This window comes from Eumetopias jubatus, unplaced genomic scaffold (assembly GCF_037043125.1).
Source record: "Eumetopias jubatus isolate StellerSeaLion01/CBP00866 unplaced genomic scaffold, mEumJub1_p1.0 scaffold_2, whole genome shotgun sequence".
NCBI classification, from domain to species: domain Eukaryota; kingdom Metazoa; phylum Chordata; class Mammalia; order Carnivora; family Otariidae; genus Eumetopias; species Eumetopias jubatus.
Genome location: NW_028274808.1, coordinates 115,933,694 through 115,958,762, shown reverse-complemented (window position 1 = coordinate 115,958,762; position 25,069 = coordinate 115,933,694). Strand labels below are relative to the sequence as shown.

The following is a 25,069-nucleotide window of genomic DNA, read 5'->3' as shown; positions in this document are numbered from 1 at the left end:
TTAAGCTTTTACTTAGATTCTGATTAGTTAACATACAGTGTAATATTAGTTTCAGATGTGCAATATAGGTATTCAACACTTACATACAACACCCGGTGCTCATCACAAGTGTCCTCCTTAATCCCCATCACCTATTTTACCCATCCCCCCACCCACCTCCATTCTTGACCCATAAACCGGTCTCTACACATTGAGAATTTAAAACTTGATTTTCTAATTGTCTTGGGCTTTATGGACTATTGATGTGGCTCTTTGTGGTAAGATGAGAATCACAACACACTGATAGTTACATATTTACAGCACACAGCACCTTAATTACTCGGAGTGTTACAAAATACTTGTTTCTTATTCTGTAATTATTCTATTCCTTCACTTTCCCACATATTAATGGTACGCTTCACTTTAATGATTTTAACAATTTCTCCTACCACGTGGAGATCTGTGTAAAAAAGGTTTCTCAGGGTTTGTGTATTTTATTAAAAAAAACCCGCATATGCTGTGGAACCAACTCTTAACTAACAAGCAGTTTGGGACACATGAGTGTCACTAACTTATATACCTGGTTAGCTATTTAAAGAGCTTCCTTAATGTAGAAAGAGTATAGAGGATCTAAATATTATATTTCCATATGGTTGTTTTTCTGTTTACAGATTTGGCTGTGTATGTGGCTATGACAGTAGTGTTTCTGTTGAAGGCACTTTTTAGAGGTGTGAAGATTAAAATTCAAAATATGACAAGTTCCAGGTTTCAACAAAGCTATTTAGTTTCTGAGTTCTTTGGCTGTCACTAAGCAATTTGTGGTTTCTGAAGGAAATTATGTGAATTAGGGTGATTTTTGTATCATTTTTCCTTAAAACCAGGCAAAATGCAGATGTTCTGATACATTTTTCTGAAAAATTTGGAAAGATGTAAAACTTATACCTAGAGTTTGACTTTGCTTTATTAGTTCTAAACCTCATTTCCTCCTACCCCCTCCAAAATTTACAACTGTACAATTGTCAGGGAAAGTGAAACTTTTGAATTCTTATCAATGTTAAATAAATGTATAGGTTAGTGCAACAGGGGGACGGAGAAACAGTAATTTATTCTGAAACTTTTGGAGTTGTTAAATAATTTTGCTGGATAATATATATTACTGGCTTAGGATTGTGGACTGTTGAAAGACTGAAGAGCAAATTGTTAAATTTCCATATTTCAAATGAAAAGGTTATTAGTTTAAGCAGAGATTTTGATTTTGTCAATGAAACATTTAAATTTCATGTTTCAGTTGTTACTTATATCTGGGTTCAAAAACTTAATCGTGACAGTGGAACACGATTTATTTTTTTTTTTTGCTCCCTGTCCCTCATCACAAAATTATATAAATTATACCTTTCTTTGATTATTTAGATTCTGAACACTTCTCTTTAAAATAATCAAGAGTAAATGAGAAATACTGGAATTGGCTTTAAAGACCGTACATAGCGTTCCCCAACAGAGAGGTTATTCCTAGTAAATGCCTTTCCATTTGTAGTCAACAACTACGGTGACCTTCATTGAATGTGAATTAGCATTTTACAGGTAAACCTTCTTTGTACCCACATAATTATACCTACTCCAGGAGTAACTGGGGGTCTCAAGTGGCCTTTACTGCCCAGAGCCATGTTGAAGATGGCCAGCAGGTCTTGGGGCCAGTTTAATGGAGCTAAGACACTTCACTGTCTTAATGTCATTAGCTTCCTTCTCTATTTTTGGGGGTGGTAATGCAGATTCTGGTTCCTTTTTTTTTTTTCTGGTAGGAATAAAAGCAAGGCAGTGGACAATCTTAAAACTACTTTTAGCATAAACCTGCATCTCCAAATCCTCAAGAAGTAAAGTTTTTGATTAAGATTATTCAACTACCACTTTCTGTGGAAAGCTTATTTAAGGACACCATGTACTTTCAGTAACTTCAAGTGGTCTTGGAATGCAGATTCCAAACTAAAATCAGTGTTGAAGAAGTTTGACCTTTTCAAACAGGTAGTTTTGAGTATGTGTAGTCTTGAAAGTTAAGTTTCACAGAAATTACTTTGTTCCTTCGTCTTTTCTCCTATTGGAACTGATCTTTATATAATACTTTTAAGATCTACTCATTTCCTAAGATCCCCTCATAAAGTTAATCTGGGAAGGTCTTAACCTTTGTGGATTAGAAATGTTAGTACTTCCTAAGCTGGGAGGTCAGGTCACGGAAAGGGAAACACTCTAGGCGCTGCAAGGTCAGCCTCTAGATCTGCCTTCAAATACTGGCCACAGAGATGTGCTGCTGCAGAAAGTGAAGGAATACACCATGTACTCACTGCTGCCAATGAGGCAACACTGTATTTCTACTTGAAAACTGTCCCATAAGCTTTGAAAAACATAAGTGTGTTTTACCTCCCTTAGTCCCTGTGATAGCAAGTGTAATAGACAGAATTTTTGAAGGGTACTTTTTATCTGTAGAATTCATGTTGTATGCATTTTGAGTCCATTGAACTCAACTGCATGCTTTTTTTTTTTATTTTCTTGTAGCTTTTTATTTTGACATAATGTCCAGTTTACAGAAAAGTTGTAAGGATAGTACAAAGGATTCCCATATATCTTTCACCCAGATTCTCTGTATGTTAACGTTGTAACCACATTTACTTTATCTTTTTCTCTCTTGACATATTTCTCTTAACATAGGTGATTTTCATGTTTTTAACTCCAAAATATAGTTTCTTTTTTTTTTTAATTTTTTTATTGTTATGTTAATCACCATATATTACATCATTAGTTTTTGGTGCAGTGTTCCATGATTCATTGTTTGTTCATAACACCCAGTGCTCCATGCAGAACGTGCCCTCCTCAATACCCATCACCAGGCTAACCCATCCCCCTACCCCCCTCCCCTCTAGAACCCTCAGTTTGTTTTTCAGAGTCCATCATCTCTCATGGTTCGTCTCTCCCTCTGACATGCTTTTAAAGTGATAGTCCGGTGATGTTGAGTGATTGCATGCAGCATCCCTCAATAAGTAATGGAAGATCTTCATCGTGGGGGCTGGGCCTTCATCATGGCGGAGATGAAAGGGAGGGAGAGGAGGTTTCTGATGGCCTAATCCTCACTACTCTCCCCTCCTTCCTCACCACCACACCCAGATATTTTCACCCCTTTCCCACCAATTTGATGCAGGTTTAGTTTTTTCCCATCAATCTTTTAAAAATATTTACTTTGTAAGAGAAAATGCATTTCTTCAAATATACCTCCTCAGAGGGAATATTATCAGCTTTTTTGTGTGCCTTTCAGAAAGATTTTACACCAATAGGCAAATTTCTATATCTTCTCTACCCCATCTCTTTTATACAAATGGGAGATATACTGTATACATTGTTCTGTACCTTGCTTCTTTTCTTTAACAATGTATCTTGGAAAGCTTTCTTTATCATCAGTACATGAGGAGCCTGCTCACTTTTTTTTTTTTAAATGGATTTGTAGTATTCCACTGCATGGCTATACCATAGTTTATTAATCAGTTTCTTATTGATGGACATTTGTGTTGATTCTAATCTTTTACTAATACAAACAATTCTAAAATAAGTTACCTTGAAATATACAATGAAGCAATATTGTTTTGGATGTGTTCTAGTATTTCTGCAAGATAACTTTTTATGTGTGATCAAATGGCATATACATTTGTGGTTTTGACCAACTGGCCAGTGATTTCTTACTTGGTAGTAAATAGTAATGGAAAAGACTGGATTGGAATGCTGAGTTAAAGCTCTGGAAATTCCATATCCAGAATCTGATCTGTTGCTTGATTCTAGGATACTCTGATCCCTACTCTTTCCCTCAGAAGTCCCTCTGGTAGGTCATTGAAGGACCTTTGACCCCCTTTTTCATCTGTTTCCTCTTGGAACAGAGGCAACTGGCTCATATTGGGAAGATGGAGTGCAGTTTGTCCATTTGCCAGGATTTCCCCCTGGCAGCCTGACAATTGTTTATGTATTTTTTATGGATGTGAGGTCTTTTTTCTCGTAAGAAAGATTTACACATTCTTTTAGGAATTGCTTAATTCATTGACCTTTTATTTATAGGTCAGTCATAATTTTTATCACTTTGTATAGAGAATTTTCTTTTTTATTATTAGAGAGGATTATGTAGAAGTTTAGTATCTGAATAAAGTTTTTTGGGAGACCTGTTATGATAAAAAGATTTTCAGGGAATATTAAAATACTGTTTTGTCAGAATACTTTAATAAAGTGAATTTAAAACCATAGAGGCATAACTTTTCCATTAGTGATTCTAATCTTTATCGTAATTATGTATTAAAATCATTTTATTTAACAAAATAAATGCATGCTTAAGTGAAAAATTTAAAAGACTCGAAGAGAGAGAGAAGGTAGTGAAGGTAAGTCTTTCTAACTTCCCTGTTTTCCTGACACCTAGCTCCAACCCCCAGGAACTGTTTCCTATTGATCTTTGCAGAGATTTGTAAGCATCTGTGAATTATCCTTGTTTATAAATTGATAGCATAAAGTAAGAACTATTCTGTATCTTCTTTATTCATATATTACATTTTATTTTATTTTTTAAATTTCTTTTTTCATATATTACATTTTAGAGACCAGTCCTTATCAGTTCATGTAAACTTGACTCATCCTTTTAAATATACCTAATAAATTTAAATATTTATGCATATTTAGGTGATTTTCAATATTTTGGTTTTATGAAATGTGCTGCAGTCAATATCTTTGCATATTCATCATCACTGTTATATACATTTAGATGTGGGAGAATTATAGGGACATCCTATTTTTATGTAGGTACAGTAATTGAAGAACTCATTTTTATAAATCATCTTCTATAAAATATGTTACTTAAAGGAGATTAAATCATGGATAATATGACACAGTGGAAACCTTCTGTTCAGCCACTTTTTATTTATGATTCCTTGAGAAGATAGTTTAAAAGAGAAATAGAATTTGTTTCTTTGTTTCTATTTGTTTATATTCTACTTTGGGGAAGGATATGAAGTGGCTTTCAGGAATGCATGCAATAAAATAGGAAAACAGAATTAACACGGGCTAGGGGAGAAAGAAAAGGATAGAATAAAAGGTAGGCTGTCAGGAGGAGAGTTATTAACATGTAGATGTGTCAGGCATAGGATCCCAACTATGTCTTATAATTTAGCTGTTAGCTTCTGGTAGCCAATGGAAAAAGAGAAGTGTTATTGCTCATATAATTCATGATGTTTGTTAGGGGAAAATCAGACCAGTTAGTTGGGGGAAATCATGGCTTTTCCCACATGTAGTTCTGAAAGAAGACTTTCATGTGGTCCGTCACAGAGTGGGAGTGAATGGTGGAGTGCAAGGGGCCACAGCATTTCTGTCATGAATCCGGTGGTGGTTTTACAAAGCTATTTCATGGAAGATGCTCTGATCTAAGATGAGGCCCCCTACTCTAAAAGTGCAGTTCATGGGTAGTTTAAGAAGCATTATCTACATACTTAGCTTTCTGATATCTCTGCTCAATCCAGCCCAGAATATCTGTTATTCGTGAACTCTTTAGGGCTTTATGGAGAATTTCAGGTTAGAAAAGACAGTTTTAAGTTAGGATCACTAACAACATCCTGAAGTTTGCTGTATTATTAAAGTCTACCCCATACCTACCTCTCTCTCTCTCTTTCCCTCTTCCTCTTCCTCTCCCCCTCTTTATCTTTCCTTCCTTCCTTCCTGTGTCTTTTAAACATCAGTCAACAGTTGGTAGAGTTGGTATCCAGAGGAATTGTGAATGGAGTGTAGATAGATGTTTCCTCTGGTCCAGTATAAGGAGGTTCTGCAAATATATCGGTGGGAGAATTTTTTTTTTTATATCAGTTTTATATAAGTTACTTTTGTATTCATTGGATATCAGTATAAAAGCTCATCACCATTTTGCTATGGTCTTACTCATCTCTAAGCAAATTACGGCTTGGGATAAGAGAGGAGGCACAAACATTGCTTCCAGGCATCATTTATCCTACTTGAGCTGTTCCACGAAATAGGGCCAGTGAACTCAGGAACAACAAACTCCTTGACCAGTGCTCATTTCCCCAGAGCTCTGGATTGTTACAGATATGCAGAGGAGCCAAAATGACCCTTGGTTGTTATCCCAGTTCCCCTGAATCTCATGAAGGGTTGCTTTAAAGAAGCCACTTAGGCCTGAATAGACTCAAAGCAGAATCTGTGGTGAGTATTCTTCATGTTCCTAACCAGTCTCAAACTTAACTCCTTTTCACTGGGGTGTGAGGAAGCACTGATTCTCCTGCAGTCATGCAGTCCCAGGGGCAATGGAATCAAACCCTGATACACACATGTCCTCAGATAGTCTCTCTCTCCAAGAGAGAGAGCTCTGTGTGTGTCTTAAGAGGGCACCCATCCAGGAAGTACCCGATTTCCTTGGGAGAAGCAAAGAAAGGGGGCTTTGAATGCCTCTCCTCAGAGATCTGCACCAACCAGGAATCGAACTGGTGTCTGAGAATTGTTACCCTGTGTCAGTCAACCTAGAAGGGAGCTAAGGAATTTACATTGCTAGAGCCAAGACCTTCTATTTTTTTATGTGAACAAATAAATGATCTGTTATCAAAGATAATAGAATGCAGCCAAAATGATTTGGCTTGGAAAAATTTCAAAGTGGTATCAGTCACTACAACCATAAAAAAATACTAGCAGCATAGCCTAATGGGATTGACAGTGCATCCTTGGGAATCTACCAGGGCATATTAGTTTTGTACAAGATGTACACCCAGTTACTAAAATTTGATTTGTTACAAAGTATAGAGTTCAGTTAAATAATATCAAATTAAATAAATGTTATATTTTAATGCTTTAAGCTTTTCAGTTTTCTGATTTAATCAATAGTGCATAATTAAAGAGATAATTATGTCATAATGGAATTTCTAATAAAATTACTAATAAAGCCTGCATAAAGGAATACATTAAAGTCCAGATAGGTTAAAATTTTATTACGTGTTATAAAATAGTGACAGATATCTATGTGTTCATTCCATATTCTTTCATAGGTTCTCTCAACAATTTTAGTTCTTAGTCTAATAAAACAATGTTAAGTGAACTTGTTATTGTTATTATGGAAGGAAAAAGATATGAATAGGCAAAACAGTTTCTTAGTTTTAGAATATAGTAGTTGATTTGGGGGAAAAAAGCATTTTTCTAGTTATATTTTATTAGAAACCCTCATTTTCTGCCATACACCAAAGACCGGAGAGAAATCCTTGGTACGTACTAGATGTCATGGGAGAGCCAATTTGAGACGAAGGATTTGCCAACAGTTATTTGCATGTGGATAATCTAGAGTCAATTAAATTTTAAAACTGAACACTTCATTTGGTCAGTATCTTTTTAACCCATTCTGTAGATTAATGATAAAAATTCTCCAGAACTGACATGTTTTCCTATTGTAACATCATCAGATCACAAGTTTAGGGTTGCCTTTTATAGATATTATTGATTTCCGGTGAGATTTTAGGAAATAGGTCATCATGGTTTAAATTTGTACTGATATACACAAAGGAAGAAACAATTGGAAATTTCTGGATTTGTGCTTACTTTGCCAAAAATAATGTTGTTTTTCAAAAATCCTTAGTCTTATTTTCATACATTAGAATTCTCAAACTCAATTTCTAGGAGAGATCCCTAAATGGTCAAAGGTATGTGTTGTGACATTTACAGAAACTAATTCCACAGATAGACTATCCAAATATAAGCTTCCTGCCACCCAAAATATTTTTCTAAAGCCTTTGGTACTCCTATTTTATTTCAGTGTTAAGATTTGTAGGTACTTAGTAATTACCTGCCAAATGTTTGCATGCCAACAAATAGCAAATAGAAAAACACAAATTGCACCTTATTACTTAGCTGTTGTAAACTTAGCTGTATTTTTTTAACATGCATGGGTATTTAGAGCTGATTTTATATCAGATATTACTATGGTAATAGTTTCTACTGGATAAATTGTCCCATGTTCATATGATTACATAAATATTTCATGGTGTTTCACATAGATAATGGCGGTTTCAAAGTCCTTTGTCCCTTGGATTGAGTTTTATTTTTATTTATTTATTTATTTTTGGATTGAGTTTTAAAATCATCATCATATTATCTTGGTATCTATGTATGGCCAAGAATTAAGACATTCCCATGTATAGTTTTTCCCAACTAAGGCAGAATTATTTTTTTTAAACTATTTGGGAAATTGGGGGAAAACTATAAAGAAATGATCTGTAGATGTGTTAAATGTTCTCTTCTCTAATCTTCTGTTGGATTCTGATGAATTCTTTAGCTCTAATACTTAAAAAGTAGTGGTTTGAAAGTTGGGACCATCCAAATTACTTAAAATGCTATTCATGGGATCTGTTGTCCTGGATGTTGGTGTCTTAAATGTCTAGTGTTGGATAGTTGTCTAAGAATAGAGTTTGCCAGGCTAATATAAACATTTTTGACAATGAGAAATAAAGCGTGAAATTTAAGGTTGGGGTGGGAGAAATTTTTAGAGCTACTACTATTAGGGGCGAGAGGGAGGACAGTGTCGGGTGGGACCTTTCCCTTTCGTGCACGTATCTGGTGTTTGTTACCTGGGGAAGTGTGCATATATCATGCTGTGCTCTTTGCTTAAAGAGGCTTGTGTGACTCCTGTCTGTCTTCTTAATCTGGGGCATTTCATTTCCTTTTCCAAGGTTATGCTTGGCCTAACATTTGGGCATTTGATAATTAAATTTACAGTAAACTATATACTAGAAGATAGGCATACCTTTGGGTAATAAATGGGCCCAGTTCCTTCGGGTTTTCTTATCTCTCCTTTTTTTCATGTCCCAAAACCCAGGATTGATTTAAAATCTGTAAACCTGTGTTTTGCAGGCTAGAAAACTAATCTCCAAACAGTTTAGTTTCTCTAGATTATATTACTCACAATTTCATAAAATCATCAGAGTGCTTATTGTTTTTAACCATGCCTGATTATCACTGAGAACCCTCAGCAAAGTGCGCGGTATCAACATTCAGCTGAACTGATGCTGTGGTTCTGGGGCGAGTCGCGGGAGAGAGTTCTAGACTTGTAGGCTGTGAGTGTCTTCGCTGTCAACGTCGCATGTGTTTACTACTGTGGCTGTGAGAAACCTTAGAAGATGGGACAGATTTTTCCATATTATCTGCTACTGATGGATCACAGTGGGGTTTATACCATAAAGAATACACGTAGGGCATTTATTTGGGGGCAGCTTTCACAAAAATTGTGGTGACCACTGCCGGTGAAAATTTCCGTATGCATCAATAGAGAATAGACTCCAGAAGCTTCCTGGAAATAATCTACTCTGGATTTAACATTGCTTTGATTTAAAATGCAGTTTTGTATAGTTTTAAGATGCAAATTTGAAAACAGGAGACGTGGGCTAAAATTTCATGCTAGAAATCTCATTTGATGGATATACATATTGATACCATAAAATTTACTAAATCCTGTGTGTGTCAAGGATGATTTATATAAAGTAGGAGAAATGTGACCCAACTTTAAGATATTATAAGACAAAAATAAACTATACAGAACTGTTTGGCTGCTTAGTACTAATATAACTAGTTAGAAAAGAATGATGTTTGCTATTCTTTATTGTTTACCTTTATTTAAAATCATTTAATATATTTTTCTTGATAAATTTGATTATTCAAAATTGGCAACTGAAGAGTATTAAAGAAACGGTATCCTTTTATATTTTTCCCTTTTAATCCATAACTATAATCATAAGCAATTTTCCTTAATATGTGATCCAGAATGTAATTTGCAGTTTATGCTTTGATTTATTTTCAGCTTTTTGTTAAGATTGTACCTGATATATTTCATTATTCTATTTTAAGAAATGTGTCAACATCAAGATATGGTGAGTTCTTTTAAAGTTAACAACATCAACAACAATAGATACAAAACACTTATTTGTTATGAACCTAACCAATGTGGGAAAAAAACTTCTAACAAGCATATAAATGTGTATGTGTGTGTGTGTGTGTGTATATATATATATATATATATATAATATATGTATATATAACAATATGTGTGCCTTTAAAAATATAGAACAATCATTCTGGATCAATAGTTAAATTATTACTTCATTTGAATCAATTTGGTCTTGGACTATTTCTCTTCTGCTATTACCCCAAAGAAGGCTCCATTCAACTAATTTTAACTTACGCAAATAAATGCACAAATCAAAAATAAGAGTGGATATTTTATGCTTTAAAGAGGGAAGGTGTTAATTCACAGAGAAGTAATAAATCATCTCTTCCCTTACCTCTAGGACCTCTAGGCTGGTCAAACCCTAACCATGATTAGTATTGTTTCAAGTTTCTTCCATTTCCTTTCATTAAGCTCGGTTATTTATGTATCTTCAAGTGAAATGGCTGAGCTTTCACGGTAATTCTTGTTGCTATTGACAACCAAAGCAGCCATGCAAGAAGAAAATGCTGTGGAAGGAAAGAAAAAACAAACCTTAACAATTTCCTCCTCAAAGTTGGAGAGAAGGGAATACAAAGTGTGTAAGAAACAGGTAAGTAAAGATCTGTCAACTAAAAAACTGCGAGCCTTGGTTACTAATTGATCCAAAGTTTTAATTTTTTTCAGATATTTTGTCCAACACTCATTTAAATAAAAGGATACCGTCTCTTGGAACCAAAATTAATATTCTGAAAATGAAAAATTGGATTGGAAGGTACAGTGCCGCAAGAGGTCTGAAATACTCTGATTTAGAATTTGGACTATGAAAGAATAGCACAACTTCAATTATTGGTTAATATTTTTGTTACAAAATGTTTTTGAATGACAAAATGGTGACTAAAATATTACTATTTTAAACATGTCCTAGACTTTTTTTTTTTGTTTCAGAAAAGCACTGAGCGTTGAATATGTGTTAAGTCTCCGGGAATGTAACAAGTTGCTAAATACCCAAGTCCAGCCTCCTTACAGAGAAAAGATCTGGAATTTCTTTTTTTGGACATTTGTTTTGCAGCTTTCTACGTCTTAAGGCAGAGAATAGCCAGGATAAGGTGCCAGCTCAAAGGTTAGATGAACATATTTCTTGAAATAATTACGGCTAATCCATGTCTTGAAAGGCATAACCTTTAATAATAACTTTACAGAGCTATCAATAAAACTTAACATTAGTTGTGTTTTTGAGTTACCTATTTGGGGGAAAACTATATTTTTTATGTGTTTATTCTGTTCATAATTATATAATTATATAAGTTCATTTTCTTTCAGTTATTACATTAAACTTTTCCCTTTCCCTTTTAATTCCTTTCTCCTGTCTTATGAATCTAATAAATTGACCTCCATTCTAACATAAAGGACAGTTTATATTTTTAATACTCGAGGAAATTAAAAAAAAAAAACTCACCAAATGAAATTACTAACACCAGCCTATCATTAACCTGAGGGAATTGTATCTCATATTCATTAATTCTCGTTGAAAAAATTCAGGTAAGAAATATTTTTATTGTATAAAATATATAAGATGTTATAATAGGACCTATGAGTATTTATGTTATATTGTTTTGGTACATAAAAGGTTCCTTGTTTAAAATATTTTTGGGGGGCTCCTGGGTGGCTCAGTCGTTAAGCGTCTACCTTCGGCTCAGGTCGTGATCACAGGGTCCTGGGATCGAGCCCCGCATCGGGCTCCCTGCTCAGCGGGAAGCCTGCTTCTCCCTCTCCCACTACCCCTGCTTGTGTTTCTGCTCTTGCTATCTCTCTCTCTCTCTCTCTCTCTGTCAAATAAATAAATAAATAAAATCTTAAAAATAAAAAAATAAAATATTTTTGGAAGTGAATAATGTCACTTAACGAATCGCCCTTATGGCACTTTAGTGGAAAATTTGGGTGAAATATGTGAAATTCTATTTCATGGAATTGGGACCAAGAAGACAATGTACTTTGATAGGTGAAAGATACTATCACATGTCTTAGAAAATGTTTTTAAGAGAGGATTTTAATAAAAACATTTGGAGAAAAATATGATAGTGCTAGCAATAAAAGTTAAGGAATTTCTTTGTTCAGGGAGACTTGAACATACTTGAACATACATCACAGTGTATGTATCTTATAATTGGTAAGAATTATAGGATTAACTAGCAGAGCTGTGGCTGAGGTTAAGGAGGCAATGCCAAAGAAAAGTACAATTGACCCTTGAACAATAGAGGTTTGAATTGCATGGGTACTCTTATGCATGGATTTTTTAAAAATAAATACAGTACAGTACTATAAATGTATTTTCTCTTCCTTATGATTTTCTTAATAACATTTCCTCTAGCTTGCTTTATTGTAAAAATACAGTATACAGTATATAATATATAGTATATGATACATATAGCATATACATATAGTATACAGTATATAATACATATAGCATAAAACTGTTTATGTTATCGGTAAGGCTTCCAGTCAACAATAGGCTATTAGTAGTTAAGTTTTGGGGGAATCAAAAGTTATACATAGATTTTTGACTGCATGGGGGTTGGCACTCCTAAACCCTATGTTGTTCAAGGGTCAACTGTAGAATGTGGGCTTTCTCACCAACAGATCTAGGTTCAGGACCTATTCCTGTGACTTACCAACTGGCCATGAGTGCCTCATGCAGAACAGTTCTTGATAAATGTTTGCTATTATTAGTGTGTGGTCAATATATAGAATATATAGAGAAAACAAGATATAACAATATATAGAATACTTAGAACACCCTAGTGTTTGACCAGGGTCCATCTTAATACTCATAGTATAGCATGGTTTTAGATACGTTTGTTTATATGCCCATCTCTTTTTCTAAAAAAGATTATTTTAGAGAAAGGGAGAAAGCGTGGGGGTAGGGCACAGAGGGAGAGAGAGAGAGAGAGAGAGAGAATCTCAAGCAGACTCTGCCCTGAGCGTGGAGCCCATCTTGGGGCTAGATCCCACAAACCTGAGATCATGATCTGAGCTGATGTCAAGAGTTGGACACCTACCTGACTGCTCCACCCAGGCTCCCCTATATGCCCATCTTTTGAAAGTAATCAATTGGAAGTAGGAGATTTCTTACATCCTTCATTACTAAAATAAAACTTCCATTGAATAGCTGTCTGTGTTTCTGAACCATTCCTTCCCCACTCCCATTCTCTAATAATATCCATTTGTAAACCTCAGAGTAGACTATGGTTTTGGTTAGCTAACCAAAGGAAAAGGAATCAAAGGAACTAGAACATTTAGAGTTACTGTGATTTATTCGACAAACATTTGAGAGCTTACTAGAAGCAAGGAGCTAAGTTAAGTGCGGGAGAGATACAAAGATTAGTAAAACATAGACTCTTGTTTGTGAGGAGCTAATTTGGTAAGATGATTGTCTCTTATTCCTTCCAGGATTCTAAAGTAGGAAAGAGTTAGGGATGAAGAGTTGAGGTTGTTCAGAGGAAGAGACTCTTCTTGCTGGAGAAGACCAAAGAAGATTTTATGGACTTGGTGGTGTTCAGTTGAGTCATTCATTGAACAGTTATATATATTGGGTGCTATTACTTTCTTGATTATCTCTGTACTACAGAAAACCACTTGCAGATATCATCCCAATAAGATGAAGCTCTAGGTATCCATGTTATTCACTGTCAGTGTTGAAGGCCCACATATTAGGACAATACTGGGTGAGAGGTGTGTTTTGACTAGGATACTGCAAAAGCATATCTCAGGGGGCAGGATCCCAGCCCAGGAGTGATGGAGTAGTGGCCCAACTAAATCCTGAGGGATAAGTAAGTCAAGTGAAGGGCACCCTGGCCAGACAGAAAGGTGCATTGAAACTTTAAAAGCCAGAGTGAGGGGGCACATCCTAGGAATTGTAAACACCTTGCTCTGGCATGGGGTATGTGTTTGAAGGGCATCAGATAAGAGATGCAGTGGGAGAAATAGCAATTGGCTGACTCATGGAAGGCCTTTGATTTCATCTTAAATAGATTAGCCTTTGTCCCAGATTTGCAGAGGAACATTGTAATGATGTTAAACAAGGAAATTACATAATCAAATTGTATTTCAGAGGTTGTAAGCTGTGGTAATAGGTCAAATCTAGCATACAGGTGAATTTAGCCTCGTTCAGAGTATTTTAACATTTCTTGAGGTAGTTGCCAGTATTTCACAGGAAACATGCATATCAGGCTTTGTTGAAAAATGAGTAGTCCTGCATTACTGCAAGGAATCGGTGGGCTGGAATTGCTTAGCTCCTGTCCCGTTTGGACGAAGCTTGTAGGCCATTTTGCCATGGGGCTCACTCCTTCGGGGCAAATGCCTGGGACCTGTCACTGGAGTTGTGGGGCTAATTTCTGAATGTTTTCCTGACTGGCAGTTTAGAGAATAGTTTTTTGAGGCTCAGGATTCAAGGCTAGTACAGTAAACCTGAGAAGTTAGGTTTTATATTAAGTAGTAGAGATAAGAACAGAAAAGGATAGGAATTGAAAGGTACTTTTAGAAAAAGAGAGAGGGAGAGGCACGCAGCCCCAGGACAGTGGTGGGGCGCTCGGGCTTTGCAGACAGCTACCACTGGCGTGGCGGCTTTTGCCACTAGGAACTGTGTTTTTGAGAAACTTACTTTACCTTTCTGCACAATAGCTTCTTTCTTGGGAAAATATAGTTAAGAGCCCTATGTCATAGGGTTTTTATGAGGATCAAAGGAGAAAATGCTTACAGAGCACTTGGCTCAGTAACTGGCTCGACGTTAATTCACATTCAGTAAAATGGTGGCTGGTGGTGATGATGAGTGGTTGTGGGGAATGAGGAAGATAGAACCCAGGATGACGCCCAAGTTTCTGGTGTGTTATTTAGTGACCTAGAGTACATTGAAGAAAGTGCAGATGATGACTTCCACGCTAGATGTGGTATGTTCGGAGGGCTTGTGGACTCTGCAGTGGAGGGTGTGGTATGTGGTTGGATTCTGGGTCTGGAGCTCGGGGGCGAGATCTGAGCGGGACCCAGGCTGTGATTTGATGATCTCTCCACCAGTGTCCTACACGAAGCTTCCCCCCCAACGTCAGTCAGCTTCTTTAGTCAGCATTGATAATCATCGCTACTGTGTCCATAGAGGACCAACTTTAAATGGTATATGAAGATTGTGGGAGAGGTAAAAATACTATGTTACATGTTGGCTGAAATGTTATCTACTTGTTTTAAGTTTTTGAAAAAAAAAATTCCAGTTTACCATTTTGGCTGGGAGAAATCACTCTCTAGAAACCACACTCCTCTTTTCCCCTTTGGTTGTTTTTCTGTTTTACATCACTGTGACTTCTAATCCTAAGCAAATATTCAACTAAAAATGAATCATTGTTAGGAATAAATGACCACACTTATCTTGGAAGTTTGTATTCTTTCTTAACTGAACATACTCAACATGAGCCCTGCCTCAAGTCCTGGCTTAGACGCCACCTTCTCTTCTCCTTTAGCAGGGAGAGGTCTCCTTTCCTTGCTCCACATTGAGGTGTAACATTTGCATTGAGCCTGTCTCACACTGCCCTACACTGTGGTTATTGATGGATCTGTGTCTTTGATTCTGCCAGACTGGTAGTTCCATGAAGCTGGTGACTGTGTCTTACGCATCTTTCTGCCCAGTGCAGTGGCTTCCACTGTGCCCTGTCCGGTTCAGCTCAGCTCAGCACACTTTTGAAGGTATAAGGACCAGGCACGTCTGTATACAATGGATAAAAAAGATAAATAGGATGTAATCTTAATAACCAGATTGTGGTTTTTCAGGAAGGACAATTTACTGGGAAAATGAATATATTTAATTTGCCTGTCTTATGACCTATGTTATAGGTCGTAGATCTTAACTCTTGATTAAGATTCCAAAAGAAACCAATTTACATGCTTGAAAACACATTAAAATATAATCTGTGGCATCTGCTGCTTACAGTCCATTGATGTTCACAATGATGGATAGACTCCTGATTCTTTGAGGACAAGGCCCTCCGGGCTGACACTGCCTTCACTGTGAAGGACTATTTTCTGCTGAACCCTGTCACAGGGGACTGCCCTTGTATTTCTAGATCCTCTGCTGCTTCATGTGTCTCTGGATCTGCCTGTGCAGCTGGTTCTTGAATGAAGGACACTCCACCCATCCACATGGTGAATTCCTTCTCAACGGTTAAGATTCAGTTCACATTTCCTCCTGTACGCCTTTCCTGATATTTTTTCCTACCCTTACCTCTTTGCAGAGAAATTCCTTTTTCTATATTTTCTTAACAACTTGTACGCCTTTCCTGATTTTTTTCCTACCCTTACCTCTTTGCAGAGAAATTCCTTTTTGTATATTTTCTTAACACTTTGTATGCCTGTCATGTCTGTCTTTGCCAGGAGACTATGCTATTTCAGAGCAGGTATGGTGTATTTAAAGAGCTCAGAGTTGGGGCGCCTGGGTGGCTCAGTCTGTTGAGCATGTGACTCTTGATTTTGGCTCAGGTCATGATCTGGGTGCCCTGAAATCAAGCCCTGTATCGGGCTCTGCACTCAGCGTGGAGTCTGCTTGAGATTCTCTCTCTCCCTCTCCCTCTGCTTCCACCCGCTCTCTAAAATAAGTAAACCTTAAAAGAGAAATAAAGAGCTCAAAGTCTAATGGAACTAGATAAGGAAAATAACTTTGTAATAATGATCATATAGCATGGTGTATATATGAATATAAACATATATAAATAATTTATGATAGAAGTGTGCTTGTGAAAACACTGAGAGGCTTTATGACAGCACTGAGAAGGACTCCAAACTCAGAATGGGGGTCTAAAGCCAATCTCGGAGATGGTAATGTTTAATCTGAGTAGTACTGAAGCCTGAATGGGTATTAGTCCAGCAGACAATGGAAGGAAGGACATTGCATGGAAGAGCATGGAGGTATCAGAGTATGTTGTTTTCTGGGGACTGCAATTAGTTGGTGTATTTGTGGATGTGATTGCAGAGGAGGCTGGTGGGGTAGGCAGGAGTCAAATCAGAGCTGTGGCGTTGGTGTTTGAGTCACTATGATAAGCTAAGGAAACATGCTGGGGAGTTGGTGACTGAGTGAGCGGAAGGAGGAGAATGGCAAGGTCAAATCGTGGGTTAGTGAGGTGCCTCTAATCCCAGGTCAGGCCTGGTTGAAGTCCACAGTACTGGAGGCAGGGAGGCCATTGTGCCATCACTTATTTAGTCAGTCCTTTATTGATGGTCATTTAGGTTGTTACTAAATTTCTGCCTAAGGTTCTTCATCAGATAAATTTAGAACAACTAATGAACTAATGTTTTCCTAAAAAAGCAGGAGGCCAAACTGACGAATGCCTCACATCCTGTAAATCTATGCATAGTCACAAAAGTGGTTCCATTTTTTTAATAGTAAATATATGGCTCAACTCATTATATATCAGTGACTCTTTTAAACGTAAGGATTTTGATTGCTAAAAGAAGTGAGAATAGTCACGTTAAATTTTGCTGGCCTTTTGTGATGATTGCTCAGTAAACCTTGAAATTATAGCATCATCTCCCCAGCTAAAACAAATTACAATAATTTTTAACAAAAACAAATACTTTAATGTGCTTCATTATATTCTAATGAATTCTTACATTACAAGTCTGATGTCTTGTAGATTTCTTTCTGCTCCTTTCCAAAACCTTTTCTGACTCTCTTAAACTATGTAATTGATCATTTCCTCTTCTGTATCCTTTACCTGCATCTGTTATGAAGACATCTTTGCTTACTTCTGTCTCTCCTTACTAGACTTACCCTGTTGAGAATGAGGACTTGGCATCTTATTGATTTGTATTCCCTCAGTTCTTAATACAGTGTCTTAGACACTGGCACTTTTCTTCTTTGCCGTCCTTATAACGCTCATTATAGCTAACATTTTATTGAGCTTTTAACTGTGAGATGGGTACTGTCCTAAGCACTTTATTTGGATTTTTCTCCATTGACTCTCCCAACAACCCTATGGATACGTTCTGTATGCACCCCGTGGGTTTACTATTTCTTTAGTAAAAAATGGGAATTCTGGCTACTTTGTCTGGTTTAACCTGTGATATGTATTTTAGAGCAGAGAGCAGCTGGATAGTCTGTATATGTCTCATACGTTTCCTAAGTAGTAGAGCTGGGACCCCAGGGGTTTAACTTTAGCACCTGTACTCTTAAACCCTTCTCAAGAGTGCATTGAGGAGTGAACCATGGCTCACAACTTAAGTAATAATATTTGTCAAGGTGTGCATATTATTCTACTGGTGTTTATAAATTTTTCCCATTTTTGTATTTGAAAATTTTCAAATCCACAGAAAAGTTGAAACTGTAGGAACAACAAACACCCATATACTCTTCATGTACAACCATTAACATATTGTACATTTTTTCTCTCTCTCTCGCGGAACCATTTGAAAGTAACTTAGAGACATAATGGCACTTGATGCCTAAATATTTCAGCATGCATCTCCTGAGAGCAAGGACATTTACCTACAAACCACAATATAATTATCATACATAAGAAATTTAGCATAGGGGCGCCTGGGTGGCTCAGTTGGTTAAGCGACTGCCTCCGGCTCGGGTCACGGGATCAAGTCCCGCATCGGGCTCCCTGCTCAGCGGGGAGTCTGCTTCTCCCTCTGACCCTCCCCCTTCTCATGTGCTCTCTCTCTTTCAAATAAATAAATAAAATCTTTAAAAAAAAAAAAAAGAAATTTAGCATAGATAAAATAATATCATGTAATAAACAGTATATTTAGATTTCCCCAATTATCCCAATAGTGATTTTTTATGGATTTTTTTTTCTTTTGTATTCAGAGCCAATCAAGGATTACTTAGTACATCTAGTTGGCATTCCTTCTTGGTCTCCTTTGGTTTGGAAAAATTCTGCCACTTTTCTTTTTCTTTCTTTTTTTTTTTTCTTCTTGACAATGACATTTTTTTTTAAAGATTTTATTTATTTATTTGACAGAGACACAGCGAGAGAGGGAACACAAGCAGGGGGAGTTGGGGAGGGAGAAGCAGGCTTCCCGTGGAGCAGGGAGTCCGATGCAGGGCTTGATCCCAGGACCCTGGGATCATGACATGAGCCGAAGGCAGACGCTTATAAGACTGAGCCACCCAGGCACCCCAGCAATGACATTTTTTAAAGAGTCTACATCAGTTGCTTGGTAGAATGTTCCACAGTTGATTCAGGCTAAACCTTTTTTGCAAGAATATTACATAGGTGATCATATATTATGATACTCCCTTTGCACATGATGTAGTTCTGTTTTTGGTGATGCTAAATTTGATGACTTGATTAAGGTTCTGTCCACCAGATTTTTCCACTGAAAGTCACCTTCTTTTTATGAGTAAGCTGTCAGATGATACATCAAAACTGTTCAAATATCCTTTTTCCCAGCAAACTTCTAACCAGTGAAAGTTTTAACATCTGTGGATAATTTTTGCTCAAATTATTTCAATGGTGGTTGTAAAGTTGCCTTTTTCAAATTCTGTCTTTACTTCTACATGTTAGCTGGCATTCTTCTGTAAAGAGAAACCCTGTCCTCCCTTTTTTAGAATCACTTTGGACATATGGATTCTTTTGTTACTTAATTGTTATCAATTACTATTCTTATTTTTCTTGGTGCTCAAATTATCCCAAATTTGGCCAGTGGGAACATCCCCAACCAAGCTCCTATGTCCTTTTCACATGTTTCCATCATTCTTTGAATCATCCCTGCTTTTTGTCACAGCAAAATATCCCAGCCTCCCTGACTCAGCCCTGATTCCTTTTATTGTGGAATGGTATTTAGAAACAAAGATCTGGGGGCTGGGTATGCCTGTTGTTGCTCTTAACCTACTTAAGAAACAAAACCCGGGCACCTGGGTGGTTCAGTCTTTTGGTGTCTTCCTTCAGCTCCTGTCATGAGGTCATGATCCCGGGGTCCTGGGATCGAGCCCCAAATTGGGCTCCCTGCTCCGCGGGAAGCCTGCTTCTCCGTCTCCCACTCCCCCTGCTCGTGTTCCCTCTCTTACTGTGTCTCTCTCTGTCAAATAAATAAATAAAGTCTTAAAAAAAAAAAAAACCCAAAAAACAAAACCTACTTCACACTTCCAAATAAATAGTAACAATTTCTTATGTGTTCATAAAGTTTCATTTGGCATTAATCTAAATTCCACCCTTGTATCACATTAGAAGCAGAAACATTAAAATTGTAAGTAAACGCAAAATGATAGCACCTTTTAGAAGATTTTCTAAGTGGAAAGGGATAGTGTTTAATTATGTTAAACAGAAGTTTGTTTGAGATACAAAGGTGCAGATGCAGACAATTATTTTCTTTGGTGGACTCCAGGAATTAAAAATTAAATAGTGAGGGATGCCTGGGTGGCTCAGTCAGTTAAGTGTCCGCCTTCGGCTCAGGTCATGATCCCAGGGTCCTGGGATCGAGCCCCGCATCGGGCTCCCTGCTCTGCGGGAAGCCTGCTTCTCCCTCTCCCACTCCCCCTGCTCGTGTTCCCTCTCTCGCTGAGTTTCTTTCTGTCAAACAAATAAATAAAATCTTTAAAAAAAAGTTAAGTGAGTGTGGAAATAGGTAATTGGTAAATGTCCCTGAATTAGATGTTCCCAAAGCCAAAAAGTTATTGTCAGACAACTCTTGGAAGATGACCTTATATAGACCAGAAACCCGTGGTTATTTTAATTTCATCCTCTCAATGATCAGTCGATTGGTTGACCTGATATTTGACTGTAGTTCATGACTAAGGCCTTAATAAAAAATAATGTTGGATAGAATGCGAGATCAAAAAACCTGATAGCTGTAGCAGAATTTTAGAAGAGATAGCAGTTATAGACTTCAGTGATTGAGACTCTGGAATCTGTTACAGAACAAGCAATGGGGTGGAGATTACTTGATGTCTACGTATTCTGGCAAATAATACTTTTTCTCAAATTATAGATTGTGTTCTCAACTGCAACTTTCATTTCCTGAAAGTGTAACTTAAATACCTTTACACCTTTAATCACTTTGGCCTTCTCTCCCCCTCTCATCCTTCCCTCCTTAGGGTTTTTCTTCTGTTACTTCCAAAGCCACTCAAAACGCTAGGCTTTCTGGCAAGAAGAACTAGTGGATTGACCATGAAACAGGGATAAGAATTTTTTTCTGAAATTAAGCAATCACTTAACTTTCTGTGCTTTCACTTCTCTGCTGGTAAACTGAGTACAATGTCTATCTCTTTCCTGCCTTTTACGGATATTGTGGGAATGAATGTAACCAGTCATATAGAATGAGTTCTGTATCACTGAGAGCATTTAATACATAGTATTTTATTGTGATAACAATCAGAGGCACTTTTATTTCAGTTTTTACTACAGTGGGAATTTAGATTTGAAAATAGGATAATGGATACCAGGATACAGAATATTAGGAAGGCTGCAGAGGTGTTTTCCTCTGGAGATCTTAAAATCTGTAGGATTCTTTCCTCTGGATTTGGTTGTACCTATGCCATGGGGTAGCTCAAGGCCCTTCCATTGGAGCCCCATGGAATCCTGCATCCCATCCTTCAGGCCCCATGAGCTGCTTCCTGCTCCTTTCAGCAGTTGTGTCTCTTCCAAGGCCAGTTGTTCTGTGAAAAAGATTCGTCGTCATATGTTCCTATTCTCCTCACAACGAGTTCTTCCATCGCTGGGTTCTCCAAAGCTTGTTAGATGTGATGAGAACTCTCTGAAATCTCCCAGTTTTGTATCTGTTCATTTTCCTGCCTGCCCTTGCGTACTTCTGTGTCACCTTTGTTTCTATATCACACAACCTGGAGGACAGGGATCCTTGTTCTGCCATATCTGACCAGCAACATGATGTAGAGGGCAAAAGTTACAAGTGATGCTTAGGACTCCAAAGACCATCTTATTTACATTAGAAAATCCTTCTGAAGTCACTAACAACACCTGTGGTTGAGTTGGTTTTTCCCTTGTCACTCTCCAGAGCCACCACCTGCTTGGGCATCTCAGTGTGTCCTGATTTTTTTTCAAATGTTGAACTTTGACTCCCAGGGTGATTAGTTTCCATAAGAAAAGTTATATAGAACTGATGTGGGAGTTTATTTGTCCCCTAACTTATTTGAAAACTCATTACATGGCAGTGTCAGAAAACCATTCAAATCCCAGAACCCCAGTTATGCCAGGATGAATTTCCAAGAGTAAAATTGTAGATTGCAGTCCCACAGAAGAGATGTGGGCATGGGACATGAAAGAGCTATGTCTGCTTTGCCAGTTGAGATGTGTTTTTTTTTCTAGTTCAAAAAATGATGGAGAGGTTATTTTAAGGGTGCTTTGGAGATGATGCTATAGGGATGTTGGAGAGTAAATTTTGAGTGTGATTTGCCCGTTTGGGCTTAATTCTGGCATCCAATTTTGGGGGGGGAATCTATCATTCATTGGCTATGTGATTCTCACCAGACTTTTATTTACTGAGTTGCTAAGCCATATGTGATACAGGAGGAGAGTGGGCCACCAAAGATGGCTCAAAGTTCTTGTCTCCAATCGATGTGAAGGTCAGAGGAGCAACACTGCTTTTCCTGATTAACCTTTAGCACCAAGAGACATGCGATTTCCTCTAAATCAAGTGTATCCTCTGTCTTTGATGTTTTTAGAAGACCATTCTAAAGTGGACCGCTAGAAGTACACCACTTACTCTTTTGATTTGGGTTTTTTATGCCCCTGACCTGCGATCCACAGCAGGTTGTAAGGGTTGGTGTGTGCTGGCTCCCAAAAGCTCATGTTACACTGGAGAGGGTGACCAAGAGGGGGACCAAGTTTAACAGGTGTTGGAATAGCGTTTCTCTCATCTCAAGATGAATATGTATCTTTTAATCTAATTCTTGAGATTTAGAAATGAAGTTCTTTAGCTACTTCTATGATTAAATGGTATTCTAGATCTAAAATAAATTTGACAGGCGGTATTTCTTTCCTAGGATCTACTCCTAACATTTCTATCCTAAATGCATACCAAAGAAAACATTTGCAGGCTTGATAATAAACACAGATGAAGTCAGATTCCACAACTTTGTGTTCAATAGTAGTCCATTAGGAATTGTATTGAGCTGCAAGTAACAGTGACACAAGGAACAGAGCCCTAAATTGCTAGGATGCTAATTTAGGGTTAATATTATGACTTTTTGCTCTGTACTCTTCTCCCTTCTCAGGATCACATCATGGTCATAAAGTGGCCACTGTAGTTCAGTGACTAGTCAGCCACCTTTTAAAGAAGCATTCCAAAAGCCCAACTTCTATTTACCTACAACCAGCCCGAATTTAGTCACTTGGCTACCCAGATCTACCAGGGAAAGATAGGGAATGTAGTTTTCCAATGCTAACTCATTCCCTCTCCCAAAATGAGCAAACAGAAAAGCCATTCTAGTTTTCAAAAGAAGGAGTAATAGATACTGCTAAGCACCCAGCGATTGCTGCCATCAGTACTTTTATGATCTACCCTAACCTTTCTTTGGGTCTCCTCTGCTGTTGTAAGCACTTTACAGTGTAGCTCCCCTAGGACACTTGGCACTCACTGAGAACCCCTTCACTTCCCTTCCCTCACATTTTATGCATATCCTGAAAGGCTTTTGTCTTCAGTCCCGGCTGTCTCAGCCTCTTAACCTCTGGGACATTGCTCAGATCAGGATTTTCTAGGGGGTCCTATAGTCATAGTTGTTATGACTACACTATATTGTGACCATCCTGCCCCTCCCCCCTTCCTTCTTTCATCTTCTTTCTCTGAGTTCTTGGTAAGTTTGGGCCAATATATTCTAGTTTCACAGCTAATTTTTCATATCCTCGGTGACTCTCTCTCCTCCCCCTTCCCCAACACTCACCTATAATACGTGTATATAACAAATGTCCAACACATGTTTATTGAATTCCATCACAGACCCAATGCCAGCAAGATAATAGGAGAAAGTCCCTTTATGCAACATTTTTCTGAGTGTTTTCTTTTCGTAAGAGAAAACAATTGGTGATATCAGCATTTTGAGTAGCCTATCCCATTGTAGCTGTTGGCTAATATATAGGTCCTTGGTTACTTTAGTGAGCAGTCCGTTGGGTAAAGTGCAAATAGCAGTTTGTTTGAGAATTACTGACACCCTAAACACGTAAGAAACATTAACAGTCTTGGCCTCTTGGAATGTGTGCATTTGATGTGCCCAAGATTAGGGCACTGAAAACAAACAACGAGAAAGGGAAGGGGACAATAAAAATTTTTGTTCCTCCACAGCACCTGAAAGGACAATAAATGGATGGTCATCAAGCTGGTCAGGAGGTCAAAAGGCAAAACAGCCTAGGCACCTAGAGTTTGTTCCGTAACATGTCCTCTTCTAAATAAACTTTTTCATGTTCTTAAGTAGTACTTCCTAAACTACTTTTTCATGTTTTTAGAGATTTTTTCAAATTCCAGCTATTTGGGGGGATTCAACTCATACTTACTGATTTTGAGATTTTTTTTTTTTTTTAATTATGACCCTCTGGGTGCCTCAGTGATAGTTGATTCGTTCAGGTTGTGTTCACATATAAACATCAAAATTTACGGCAAATCTTTTTTTTAAGATTTAAAAAAGCTTTAACTTGCATTTCCTGGTTATGGGGCCTGGAAATTATATAAAGACCGGTTTATTTCTGGGACTTATTTTAAAAACTGCATATAAACCATCTACTGGCATACAGTCGACTGAAGAATAATTTTGGAAGTCCCTTCTAGATAGATCATTTCTTCTCACAGGTCGGAACAAAATTGCTTCCTTTTGAATTTCATGCCATGTCTAAAATCAGATTTTAAGAATTTTCCAAGTGCATTTCTCTATCATTTACACCTTCTACTCAGCTCACCTCTTCTTTCTGCAAGCTTTTTAACACTTCTTGAGGAGCATTGTCTAAGGATTAGTAGTGATACAGGGTCCAGGTGGGGTGACAAACAAACAGGAAAGCCTTGAAGTAAGATTGGCAAATAAGTCCCATGGAGTGCCAGGTGAGGGAAGGGTCAGCAAGAGTTGAGTGAGGAAATGTAGAAAACACCAGAAATAACTTGCCCCTCAGTTTTACAGGAGTATTCGAGTTTTGA

General features: G+C 37.4%; 1 protein-coding gene across 1 annotated transcript in view; it reads left to right on the top strand.

Annotated features, from left to right (window-relative positions):
• NPNT (nephronectin) overlaps positions 1 to 25,069 on the top strand; it is a 77,801-nt gene that overhangs the window by 6,181 nt on the left and 46,551 nt on the right. Inside the window, exon 3 of the mRNA XM_088020091.1 lies at positions 11,025 to 11,075. Within this exon, the coding sequence (XP_087876217.1) occupies positions 11,025 to 11,075 (51 nt within the window). The remainder of the gene's footprint in view (positions 1 to 11,024; positions 11,076 to 25,069) is intronic.